Consider the following 13,399-nt stretch of genomic DNA (forward strand, 5'->3'; position numbering starts at 1 on the left):
AGTATTTTGCATCAAAACTTAATTTCAAAAAATATCTTCAACTTCTCCCTTTTTTCTTTCATCAATGGATACTTTCCATATGGAAGAATTTAGATGACATGGTTAGGAGGGATAATGACGAATTTCAAATATGGTTTACAAAATCAAATTTTAATTACATTTAACACGTTATTTTTTATTTTGTATTTAAAAGATTGAATTATGTTATCAATCCTTCTTATAAATTATGGTTGGTTATTATTAACTAATTTAGTCATACCTACAATGCTATATCACTTGTCATTTTTAAATAATATTTATGAGAAGATCATGCCATTTTAGTTAATAGATTCAACAACCACCATTTGTGCTAAGATGAAAATTTCAAAATTCAAAAAAATCAGACCCAAAACAAGGATTAAATGTATAGGGACTAAGAATTCAAAATTTGAAAAAGTGAAGTGAATAAAATTGAGGAAATTAGGGTATAGAGAGTAAATGTATAGCTTATATGGACTAAACGTTGGAATTGACATATTTAGAAAAAAATGTGTGGAGTACAGTGTAATGCATAAACGTGGCAAAACGGTATTGGCAATAAATAAATAGAAGCAAGGAAACGCGTATGGAAGTGTGAAGGAAATCAAGAAGCGTGATTACAGCGGCTCCTGCTATCTCGATTTCTACTTCGTTTACACGCCCCACTCCCCTTTTCTTCTTTCCTTTTATTTACTCTTCCCATAACATTACATTCCCCTTTAGCATTCAAACCCAGAAAACTGAAAACCTTTTCTTTCTCCCCTAAGAGAGCTCAAAATGGGAGTTGACTACTATAACATTCTCAAAGTTAGCCGTAACGCGACGGACGACGACCTCCGGAAGTCCTACAAGCGCCTTGCCAGGAAGTGGCACCCCGACAAGAACCTTGTCAACAACAAAGAAGCCGAGGCTAAATGCAAGCAAATTTTTGAAGCCTACAACGTCCTCAGCGACCCGCTAAAGCGTCAGATCTATGATCTTCACGGTGAACAAGGCCTCAACTCCGCTGAATCATCCAGCCCCAATGGGTTTAGCGCCGGCGGCGTCGGTGGTATGGCCGACAAGTTCGACCAGAGGAATGGCCAAGGGTACAAGAAGGCGTCGCCGGTTGAAACCCAGTTGCTTTGTAGTTTGGAGGAGCTTTATAAAGGTGGTAGGCGAAGAATGCGAATTTGGCGCTCTATTCCCGGTGAATTTGGGTCAGTACATGCATTATTATTATTATTATCATTATTATCATTTTTTCAATGTGAGTTTATTGTTTCATGATGAAAGTTTTAAACCCTTCCTATTGTGAATCTGAATTTTGGGGAAGAAGCAATCTTGGAATGGGTGTTGATTGTTCTTCATTCTTTTGATAAGGAAAATTCCTGAGTGATAATTGAAGGGATTTTTCCTTTTCTGTTAAACTACTTTTGAATTTAGAGTTGCAGAGAAATTATGCATGTTGAAAGATGATTTTTGAAAGGAATTGATGGGTTTTTGGTTTTTGTTTATAGAATTCTGGGATTTTTTTGTTTGTCATTTCTGTTTCTCGGCTTTAGAGAGAAAAGTTGATGAAACCCATCATTAATTATCCAAATCACTTTTGGATCAGTTAGCATCTTGTGCATCCTCTGTAAATTGATGGTAGTTTGGGATCTCCTCAATTGCTAAGCTTTACATGGGTACAGTTCAAGTTATTCGTTTTCCAGTTCTAATAAAAAATTGCATTGAGAACATAAATTGATAGTTACAGAATTTGATTCCTAAAATAGATCAGTTGAGTGCTTAAGAAATTGCCCTCACGAACTCGGATTTTTCTTTTCTGATGTTAGCATGTTAATACGCTGGAAGTGGTTGCTGCTAGTGCTAATCACATGTCAATGATTAGAGAATGAATGTTAGGTGTTGGCGTTACTTCTTTGGTAAAGATTTTCAGTCTTAAAATATTAAGCCAGTTTGTTTGTTGTTTGCCAATTTAGTTTCGTTTGTTCTCACCCTACCATCATTTTTCTAAACAATTGAATCACTCGAACCCAACTATATCTTTTGTGTTAATCAGGAAGACGAGCATGCTATTGTGATGAGCAGGGCCAGAACTTCAAAACTCTACTTGTTACTTTTGTTGTCGACATACCTTTATAGGCTGATAGAGTCTCTCTTTCGTTGAAAAGCGACCCTTCTCTTTTACTTGTATGCTGAGCACACGTTTTTATCAATACTAGCTGCTTTTATGAAATTTTACTTGTTTATCCTGTATGTTTGTTTATATATTTAAGTTTTTTGGGGTTGAAAGCAAGTTGCTTCTTCTTTTTGTGTGACTCGAATTCAGTCATTTTGTGTCTAAGGTGTGACCAATGAAGTCAAATAGTTGTGATTTGTTTTCCTTTTTCTTCTTCACTTGCATTGTTTTCAACACTTGAACTATCTATTGGTGTGATTGTTGTTTTCTTGCTTTTCTGAATCGTTTTCCTTTTTTCCGATCTCTCTTGCAGTAAGCTGAAGACGGTGGAAGAAATATTGAAAATAGATATAAAGCCTGGGTGGAAAAAGGGCACAAAAATAACTTTCCCTGAGAAAGGAAACCAGGAACCGGGTTTCACTCCATCCGATCTTATCTTTGTGGTAGATGAGAAACCCCATGCTATTTTCAAACGGGATGGGAATGATCTGATTGCCACTCTGAAAATCTCTCTACTCGAGGCCCTCACAGGGACCATCCTCAGTTTGACAACCTTGGATGGAAGGACCCTCCCGATCTCGGTCACAGATATCGTGAACCCAGGTCATGAAGTGGTTATCCCGAACGAGGGGATGCCGATCTCAAAAGAACCCAGCAAGAGGGGACACCTCAAAATCCAGTTCGACATCATCTTTCCATCGAAGCTCAGTGCAGAGCAGAAGTGTGATCTGAGGAGGGCATTGAGGCAGAGGTGATAAATAGTGAAATAGTACATGTCCATGGCCGAGATGGATATTGATTGTGAAGTGAAATGTAAATAAGGTTTAATTTTTTTTGTGGACCAGTGAAGACTAAAGGTTGTGCATAAGTAGGAAACTAAGTTTGAAGAGTTACAAAGAGTGTCTACTTTTATTCTAATTGGAAATTTATATACAATTGTATTTAGGAGTAGTTTGGTTTAGGGAAAGACCTTTTGTGTTTTGCTATATATCCTGGAAACGATCAATCTAGTGTGGATGTAGTTTTGCAAAATATTGGGCTTAATGTAATCTGTTTATAGAAAAATTCATCCCAAATCTGAATCAAATTTGATCTTAAGCTCTAGTTCTTAATATTTATGTTTCCCTGCTTTCTTCTCTCTTTTCTCTAATATTATATGGTAAAAAAAGTGTTTATTACCAACTCGTTTTTGGTTGAATCACCAAAAAAATTTAAAAATGGTAGTGACCTAATTATCAGCAATCTTTTATTACTTAACTATGAAGGTCATCATCTGAGGTCGATAATAGTAAATTTAACCCTAAACATTTATATATTATGTCAATTTAGTCTTGATTCTAAACAAATTAACCCTCAACATATATACACGGTGTAATTTGATCATTTTGCAAATTTACCTTTCTTTCTGACTCTTTCACCTAAAAAATAAATTTATTAGCTAAATTTTATAGAAAAATACCAAAAATGGAAGCACCAAAAACTCAATATCATAATTTTCATCTTTTATTATTCTTTTCCCTATATACTTTGGTTCTCCATGTTGGATTGAAGACTAGTGGTTGAAATGGCTGAGTCTTCTCTAGTTCACTCTTCAACGATTTGAAGAATAAGGAAATGAATGTATTTGGGGTTATCTAGTTTAATTATAAACATAAATTTTTTAAAAATATTTGTGTTTTCATTTTTAATTTACATAATTCATGTAAAAAATAGGATAAAATTAGGTAATTGTAAACATTGAGGGCTAAATTTAGAAAAGAGAGAGACTATATTGACACAATGTGTAAATATTAAGGAATAAATTTGTTATTATGTTAATTTTAAAAGTTGCCACTTTATCTTTCTGCTTTTCCATTTAACGATTGATGACTAAAAAAACAGTTAGATAACTATTAGTGTAGTTTACCCTAAAAATAATAAACACAAATAAATAATAATAGAAACATATACATTCTTTTTTTTATATATAAATTATTACAACAAAATCAAATATTTAAAAGTAGTGATTCACTTGCATTGGTGTGAAAGTAAAATGGTTTTACATTATCTTATAACTTTTCTACAATTGATATTTTAATAATTTAACCGTCATATTTCATGTTTCATTCATGTAGATCATGCATGTCAACTTTTTCTAACCTTTTGTTTTATGCAAAAAATTTCAACTGTTAAATATATATTAATATAAACAATAATTTAGATCGAAATGATAGAGATATCGATTGATTCAAATTTTACTTGCATAATAAATATAATTATATTGATGAATTATTAAAATATTAATAATAGAATAAGTTATGAGAAAATGTAAAAGCATGTGGTTTCACACCAATGTAAATAAATTGGTCTTCAATATTTAACCAATCAATGTTATTGGATTTGGTTGTGGCAAGTGTCTTATCTAACTAGTTTCGGAAAATACTTATTTTTATATTAAAAACCAATTAAAAATAAAAAATGATTTCTTTTAACATTGAACAATAAACTGTTTAATTATTATCAAACTGAAATCCAGTAAATACTTTGGCTTTTCTCAATATTTTCCACTTCCCTATGTACAACAGCGCATTAGCCAAAATACTTTCCATTCGATTCAATTATTGAACCAAATAATCTTATTTTTAATATTAAATTACTTTTTGAATTTTTTTTGATTTTCACTTGTTTCATCATCTTTGTTTGAATATATGTTGAAAAAGATGTTGAGAAAAAACAATTTATAATAAGGGAAAATAAGAAGTAACATGTAATATTTGTTAACATAGTTCGGATTAATAATTATACGTTTGTGAAGTCTTGTTTATAGAATGATTTTATTAAAAATTCATCCGGATTAATTATTGGCCAAAGTTCAAATTATCCATTACAAACATCAAACTTGGATATTAGCAACCCTAATATTAAATTCAAATAGTTACAAATCATTCTCCCCATTGATACCTCACTTACAATCAAGCAAATCTCTCTAAATAATACCTAAAAAAAGATCTATTAGAACATCAAAAAAAAAAAATACAGCGAAGTATTCAACTTAGACACTCCAAAAAATAGTTTCTAATGTGCAACACAAACAACCTATTCATATGATGATACAAGAGTCCCTCCAACAGTGTTTTGATAAGCTTTAAACGCTCATTTCAAACCTGAATTTATCACTTGAATCATCTTAAGTAATTATCTCATAAAACCCTTCATAAACATGTCTTTTAGTAGCTTCAAAACTCTCTCAAAAGATAAGGATAAGCATCTTCAACCCTTAAACTTCTCTCTTTTCCTCCAAGTCAATCGATTGAAAGATGATAATAACATGTTGTAGAACGGAATTACTTCCTCATTTACTGTTCAACAAGATTAAATCATAAGTCATGTTATTAAAAAGTCAAACATATCAACTCAAAAACCTTGACTACACCAAAAATGTTGTTCTATTTGTTGTTCGAACATGAAATGGAAGAAAAGAAGCAATAAAAGTTTCTAACAACTTTAAACTTTATTTAATGTAAAATAAATTATTAAATTATTAATAATTAACAAAAATATCCAAGAATGAATGCTAGGAACCTTGAACTCGTGAGTCACATCATCAACTTGTAGTTTTCAAAGCATACAACAAAGTAAGAAAAAAGTGAAAGGTGAAAATATTGTAGGACATTGTGAACATATCCACATTAATCTTGATAAACTGAATATCTGTATGCATAGTAGCTTACTCTTCAATCAACTGTTTCATCATTTTGCAAGGTCCACACTATCAGAGAAAGTAGTTGTTAACTACTCAACCAAAATTAGCTCAAGAAGTTAGGAGTAGTTGTTATTCTGCTATCTTTCTATTAGTCATTCCAATTAGCATTTAAGTTTTTCGAGCATTCTAAGCCGTATATATGACAAAAATAGGAAGATTGGAGAGAGCCATCATAGAATATTCAAGAAAACAACTCGAAAAACTCCATTGAAGCCGACTTTAAAGTAGATTTCCATAAAGATTGAAAATTCCCAGATGATTTCTTAGGAAGTTATCATGAGTTTCTTTATTTCTTTCAGTTATACTGCATCTTGGATGTTTTTATTTTTAAGCATGAACTAATTTTCTAAATACCTAGGGAGGTAAAGCTTATGATAGATTCTGTCGTTTGATTTTTATTTTACGTAATAAATACTTAGTTTCTTGTTCTCAATTATATGTGCTTAATTGTTGGTTTGATATTTCTAGATTATTACTCCATGTTCAATGTGCTTAAATCGGTGATTGAGTAGAACCTGTTTAAGAGTAGGTCTGGCATAATTGAGTGGAGTTGCATGTAATCCTAGAAATAAGACGACATAAGTCTACCAGACTAGAGTCAAATCTAATAGGGGAATCCATAGCACGAGTTAATGCGATAATAGGGGTTTTAATTAGAAACAAATTTTAATTAATCAATTTAGAGTTAGTTGCTCTTATGCTCGAAAGAGATATTAGCATAATTTAAGGATTTCTACGGATTAAGGTACTAAGCAAAGAAATTGCATAATTTAGATTGATAATGATAGATGAAATCTAGGTAAATTGTTTCGTAGCTATTGTTTTGCTTCTTGGTTGTTATTCAGTTGTTTTCTTGTTTTATTCTTTGTCGTGTTCGTTAGTTAATTAATTAATTTAATTTTTGTTTTAATCAATCACTCGAATTATTCGGTTAAATAATAAAAAGATAATAATTACTAGTACTTTTATTCTTTGTGGAGAATATCTTTTCTCACCGTAGCTATACTATTAATTGATAGGTGCACTTGCCTAAGTCAACTTTTTAGTTAGTTCCGTGGACATCAAGTACATAAAGATGACAATATGGATTGAATTGGTAGTTTGTGAAATGAATGGAAAATGGCAAGTTGGGTTGCATGCGTAGTGATTTAGTGTGTTAAAAATGATTATATGTATGCTTACATTATATTGGAGATTGTTGGAATAGAATTGTATAAAGATTTCTTATAAATTGAATGTATGCGTAAGTTTTAAATTTGTTTTATTTTGACTTGAATCATGATAATACTGCTAAGCGTATTTACTTAGCATGCGATTTGTTTTCTCTGTACACAGGTATTGCAGATTCCCAATAGTTTGAACAGTTGATGTTAGATATGATGCCCTGAGTGTAGTATATTCATTTGTAAACTTGTAATTTTTTCGAATAGATTGATTAATAAAATAAATTTATTGATTACATTAATATACTTTGAATGATTGTCCTCAAATGTTTTTTGCAATCAAAGCAAAATGGAAGCAAATGTTGTTTATTGGTTGTCTAATGTTTAAACTAATACTGAGTAGTATTACATGGTTGGATCGTGATACAAAAAGAAAACTTGTATTAGTAGATAAACCTAAACATGTCCTTAGTCTAATCGTAAATGAGCAAACCAATTGAAAGACTAATATTTTGTCTATCAAGTCCAATTAGGGAGATGTTTTGTCTTGGGCATCAGAGTGGATGACTCCAAGAAGATAGAGATATAGATATGACCGACTGGACTGATAGTAAATCAGACTGGACCCAATAAGAATAGATCATTAATCCGTTTATGGATTTATTCACTTGTGACGTTTATAGTGTAATAAACCTAAATCCTAAGTGGATGATGACCACCTCTGGATGTACCGACATCCAGAGTGTGAATACTACAACTAAAAGATAAGGAATCGACGCGGTGCTCACAAGTATACAAGTCAGGTTGTAATATAGTTATAATGAAGTAGCTAAATTAACCTTAACCTAAATGCAAATAAATCTAATTAGTACTTTAAATAAATCATACTATGAATAAACATAAAGAGAAGATTTTTGGTTTTATAATAACGGAAATAAAAATAACAAAAGTAAAGAGAACTTCGGGTATATAAATTCTAACTTAATCAAATCTAAGAATGGGTGATTAGCTCGCATTGGTGATCACAACTAATTCTTATTTTGGGCTTCTACTCAATGAACTAGTCGCTACCCTAGTGGGATCTCTTGATCTTCCACTAAACTAGCGAGTCAACAAGAACTACTTATCTCTCGACCTCACATTCTAGAGCGGTTTGGGGCTAAGATGTTCACGGATAGACCATACCAATTTTGGGTTAATTCTCACCTAAATGACTTCCTAGGGTCTTCAAGCTTAGGGTTTAAGTTTTTCCTCTTCCAAACAGTTGATTCGCTAAGATAACCCTACATAGTAATTAATTAATCACACCTCTACTTGCTAATGTTAATCCCCCATAAAAGGATTGGTTTCTTGTGGATCTCATGAACACAATAATCTTGATAATACCGATAAACATAAATAATGAATCAAGAGAAAGGTTCAAGAGAATCCTGAATTGTATTGATTGAAGCGCAAAATCCACAATAGTTTGATCACGGGTACAACTCGCATTCTCCGAAGAACACAATATAGAAAAGAATTGAAATAAACCTAAAGCCTAAAAGAAAGGAAAACTAAAATTACAAAGAAAACTTAAAGTATGAAAAGTTGTCCCTAAAAAAGTGTTTTAAGAGCATATTTATAAAGTTAGTGTTGTTGTCGTCCTCAACCCTAGGTTAGTTGACATTCTTGTCTTTAATGTCTATTGTGCAGACCAAAATGCCCCTAGTTTGTAAGTGCTTCCTGTACAGGACCAGTTTCGCGACATCGAAGGCAATATGCATGGTTTAGGGGTAGCTTTTGGGGTGTGTCAGGACATCCCTTGGCTATGTCGCGACACCCAAGGCAATATAGCAGTTCTTGCATTCTGCTCCCTATGTTATGACATCAATCTCCCCATGTTGCAACATAGCGACTAGTTTTGAGTTCCCATGCTTTTGAATGGCCTCCTACACACTTACTAAGTACGTTAGCTTTTAGGCCTTATTCAACCCCTAGGGTCAACAAAAGACTTAAAATGCACTTTTTATTGAATTTAACTAAATTAAGAAAACATACTAAAATTTCTCGTATTCAAGATCCTCAAGTATGAAAACTAGTTTAATCTACTACACTAAATTATGAAAGATCAGATGACAAACTATGTATGTGTGACTCGTACACTGCCCAAGTTCGAGTAGATATGGAACTGAAAACTAGTGTGTTAGGTGTACGACTTCTGTAGTATGTAGCATCATTCATAACAGTTGAATTCATAGCTCGAAACATGGGTAAATTATACCCTTGTATTGGCATTACATGGTTGATGAAAAGTAAACATGGCCACAGGTCGTTCTTCTTTGTGATAGATGACTTGATCACTATTTGATAGTGATTGACTTTTCATAAAGGAAGATGTAATGGTTGCCATGAGATAAAATTGGATCGTATTGGGAGAATGGATATTATCCCAAAAAAATTAAGGACATCCTATGAAGATAACACACTTATGATAAAGTCATTGGACGAGCACTAATCGAGTTGCTTTCATAATGGTATGTCATTTGGGAGAGCTCAGTCATGATACTATAGTGGAATGACTTCATGACTAAATGAGTTTATAATTAATAGGCGGAAAGCTGGAACTTAATTATAAATAATTTGAGCCTTAATTGCATATTCCAATCGGTCCCTCCGCTAGCTCATTGAAACCAGAAATGAATTGCATGATGAATCAAATGAACAAAAATGAATAGAAATGATGAAATGGAGAAATAGGAAACATTCAGGAAATGATTATGGTTTTCTCCAAAATGAAAATGAAATTGGAGAAAATGAAATAATTTAAAAATGAATGTTGTTTTCTCAAAATGGAAATGGAAATGAAAATGAGAAATGAATTCCTTATTAATGAACAAGGATTTCTAAAAATGATCGAAAGATTGAGTTTATGTTTTTGAGTTATTTTAAAGCCCAAAAATGAAAATAATCCACACGATCATAGTGAACAAGTTGAATGGTGAAATATTAAATATATTATCTCGAGAATTTTATAAGGGCTAAAATTTTCATATTTTTACCAGGGGTAAAATTGAGAAGAGAAAATTATTTAATTATATATTGAAGTTTAATTTTTGGGAAATAAGAAATAAGTATTGGGTTAAAAGCCTGGAAAGTACTTGTAATTGGACCCGATATGGAAGAGACCCAAAACCCCCTTATGTAATAAGGGGGGACTAAAAACCCAAGTATATTTAACTAGGGTTGTCGCCCCCTGCATCCTATTAGGATAGGATTTAGTTGAAATAAACTTATCTAATTCAACAAGGGTTCTATCTTCTCCCCCTATAAATACATGGCACCAGTAAAGCTATTTACACAACTTTAAGATATCGTTATTCTGCCCGAAAATAGAGAGACTTTTATTCTCTAATAATTAAATATATTTTCCAAAATAACGATTCTGCCAGTTTCTATTTGAGAAGAGAATTTTCGTTTTCACCCCAAAAGAAAAGAAAATTATTTCTAGTTTCTGTGTTTGATTCGATTTGATCAAGCCCACACTCGAGGAAATTTGTGGTACAAGAGTAGCAGAGAAGATCATTTGGTTGAAAGCCGGAAATGATAAGGATCTGTGTATCCGAAAACACAGGTACAATTTTGATATAGGGTTTATTGCTATAAATATCACAAACCTGGTCAACTTTCAAAATTTTTATTTTCCGTTTTCAAATCGGATTTTTTTCCAACAGTTGATCCAATATCCAAGAAGTGATTCCCCAACTCAGCAAAGTTTATATAAATCCGTTTTGTTTTAAGTATGGCATGTACCTAGGTTGAATCAATTTTGGTATAATACTATGTCTATATACATTTTTGAATTAGAATTTTGATTATGAAATCGATCAATTGGATGTAATATGTATATGAGTTCAAAATATGATTTGAAATGTATTAAAAGTTGCGATTGTCTATGGCATTGATGAATAGATAGGTATGTTTAAGATTTTGAATAAAATATGTTAGATAGTTAACTTATAGATAATATGGCATCAGTATATAGTTGAATAAGGTGTTATAGTTCATGAATTGATTGATGAAGATTGTATATTTTGGTTGAAGTATGGTATGAATGTGTATATTAGTTTTTTGGAAATTGCATGTGGATGTTTCATTTGGAAATTTGTAGAAGCAGTCTGTCACGTCGCGACGTCGAGTAAGTGTCCTCACGTCGAGATCAAGTTACCATGCCACGACATGATGTCAAGTATTGGTTACTGAGACAAGGCCAAGTTAGTATGTTATGTCGCAACTAGGAACCCCTGATGTCGCGATGTCAACACGAAGTTTTGTAAATATTATAGTTTAGTCCTAATTCACTCTTGGGTTAGCATTAGAGCTTTTGTAAGCTCATATAAGACACGGAAATGTATATATATCATTTTATATACCTAATATGCTTGCATTTAACTGTTTAATAATGTAAATTGGATTATGAATTGTTCGTAGTTGTTCTGGCAACTAATGTGACACCTTATAGTTTGGACCCGGCGAACAGATTGAGTATGGGGTGTTACATATACAATGTTAAATTGGGTGTTATGTAAAGAAGGCAGATAATGTAAATAAAAGTAAGTTAAGGCATCGTTGAAACATAATAGTGAAAATGTGAAATATTGGAAGAAAGGAGTTTGTCTTTGTTGAAAAGAGGAGAATGGCGTTCACTCCCCGTTTTGGAGTCATTTTCGTAAGGGCTCCTCTTATCAACGTGAATTGATGAAACACCGCAATGTCAAATCAAATCTAATCCATTTCCTTTTTTCTTTTAATTTTCGTTTTTCATTCTTATCCTCATCACCCATGCAGTCTTGTTATTCTTTTCTTATATTTTCTCTGTCTGTTTTATTATAAATTGATTAATCAATTTTGATGACATTAATTTAATTCTACAAAATTAAATATAAAAGAATTATTCAACTTATTTAAATATCAATTCTTATCTCATCTTCAACTTTTATATGTTTACATCTCCAATCTAACTGATCGAAGCACTACTTTCTAATTCAACTAATTGCTTTAATCCAATTCTAACATCACTAAGGAAAACCACCTCCCTTTAAAAACTTGCTAAATTACATTTTATAAAAATTATCCATGTCATATAAAAATATTTTCAATTTCTTCAAATATACTATAATATTTGATTAAGTTTGTATTATGACTTAACAAGGCACACACTAACTTAATTAAGAAAAGATTCAAAATTCACTATTTTGGTAAACTAACAAATATTACTTATTATTTTTTAGATATAAAATCTATAAATTAATAACTTATATTTAAAATATATTTAGGAAAAAATTAAATGGTGGGATTTGACCTAAGACACCAATGCCGGATGGAAATTTGGGACGTGAATTTGGAATTTTGATTTTTTAATTTAGATTTGAATAATATTTTGATTTAAATTTTAGAATTACTTTTTGTCGTAGATGTGAATAGATATATGAATTTTCTATTATCTAACATATTGATTTGGATATTTGAATCCACCTTACAATTTTGATTTTATATGTATATAAAAATTTAGTGGATTTGAATTTAGATTTTTATGGATTTGTATATATAAAAAATGATTGGGATTTTTGAAATTAATTTTTTGTGGATTTGGATATCTTACAAATAATTATATTTAATTCAAATTTGGATTTAGATAATAATACTTAAATAATTTATGAACAATTAATGGATTTGAATATTTAGGCAAATTTATAGATTCGAGTTCAAATAATTAAAAAAAATGCAAATATCTTATTTGCTATCATTCCTACCTAAAACTTTAACTTTACAATTTCTACCTTCATCTCCCCTCTAAAAACTTACAATTACTCTTTCCCATAATCCCTTCTCACACTTGAGAAGGAGGATAAATGTGTTTCAACGTGCTCGAATTCATACCCTCTTACTTTAGCAACAATGTCGATGCCAGCCAAACCAAAACTTAATTGACAAATTTACAATTACTTAAATGAAACATTACTTTCAAAAATAAATTATATGTATTATCTAAGTTTATTTCTTCACCAAATTCTTTCTAATTTTCACTCACATAACAAGTATATCATAAGACTAATATAATATAATGAATTTATTAACATTTTTTATATAAAACCTCATTAATTGTAATTAGCTGGACTTTATTAATTTAACTTTTAATCAATAAAAACAAATATCTAACTAATTATTAAATTAATAATTTCATTTTATTAAAATAAATATAAGATTAAGACATCTAAACAAGTATTACAAAGTATACATTTTTTTCTAAATTTATACTTTTGTAGCATTAGATAA

At 31.1% G+C, this 13,399-nt stretch overlaps 1 protein-coding gene across 1 annotated transcript; it reads left to right on the forward strand.

Annotated features, from left to right (window-relative positions):
* The first annotated feature begins 605 nt into the window (after positions 1-605).
* LOC105794733 (uncharacterized) lies at positions 606-3,296 on the forward strand. Its single transcript, XM_012624036.2, has 2 exons — positions 606-1,217; positions 2,496-3,296. Exons 1-2 carry the CDS (start codon positions 796-798, stop codon positions 2,935-2,937), a joined length of 864 nt encoding a protein of 287 aa, XP_012479490.1. The 5' UTR covers positions 606-795; the 3' UTR covers positions 2,938-3,296.
* The last annotated feature ends 10,103 nt before the right edge of the window (positions 3,297-13,399 follow it).

Source organism: Gossypium raimondii, chromosome 3 (genome assembly GCF_025698545.1).
Source record: "Gossypium raimondii isolate GPD5lz chromosome 3, ASM2569854v1, whole genome shotgun sequence".
In the NCBI taxonomy this organism is placed as follows: Eukaryota; Viridiplantae; Streptophyta; class Magnoliopsida; order Malvales; family Malvaceae; genus Gossypium; species Gossypium raimondii.

Bases quoted from the DNA above. Each gene is read 5' to 3' on its own strand.
- LOC105794733 (XM_012624036.2), top strand. From the start codon at position 796: ATGGGAGTTGACTACTATAACATTCTCAAAGTTAGCCGTAACGCGACG. The intron at 1,218-2,495 runs GTCAGTACATGC...TCTCTCTTGCAG, and splicing joins TCTATTCCCGGTGAATTTGG to TAAGCTGAAGACGGTGGAAG.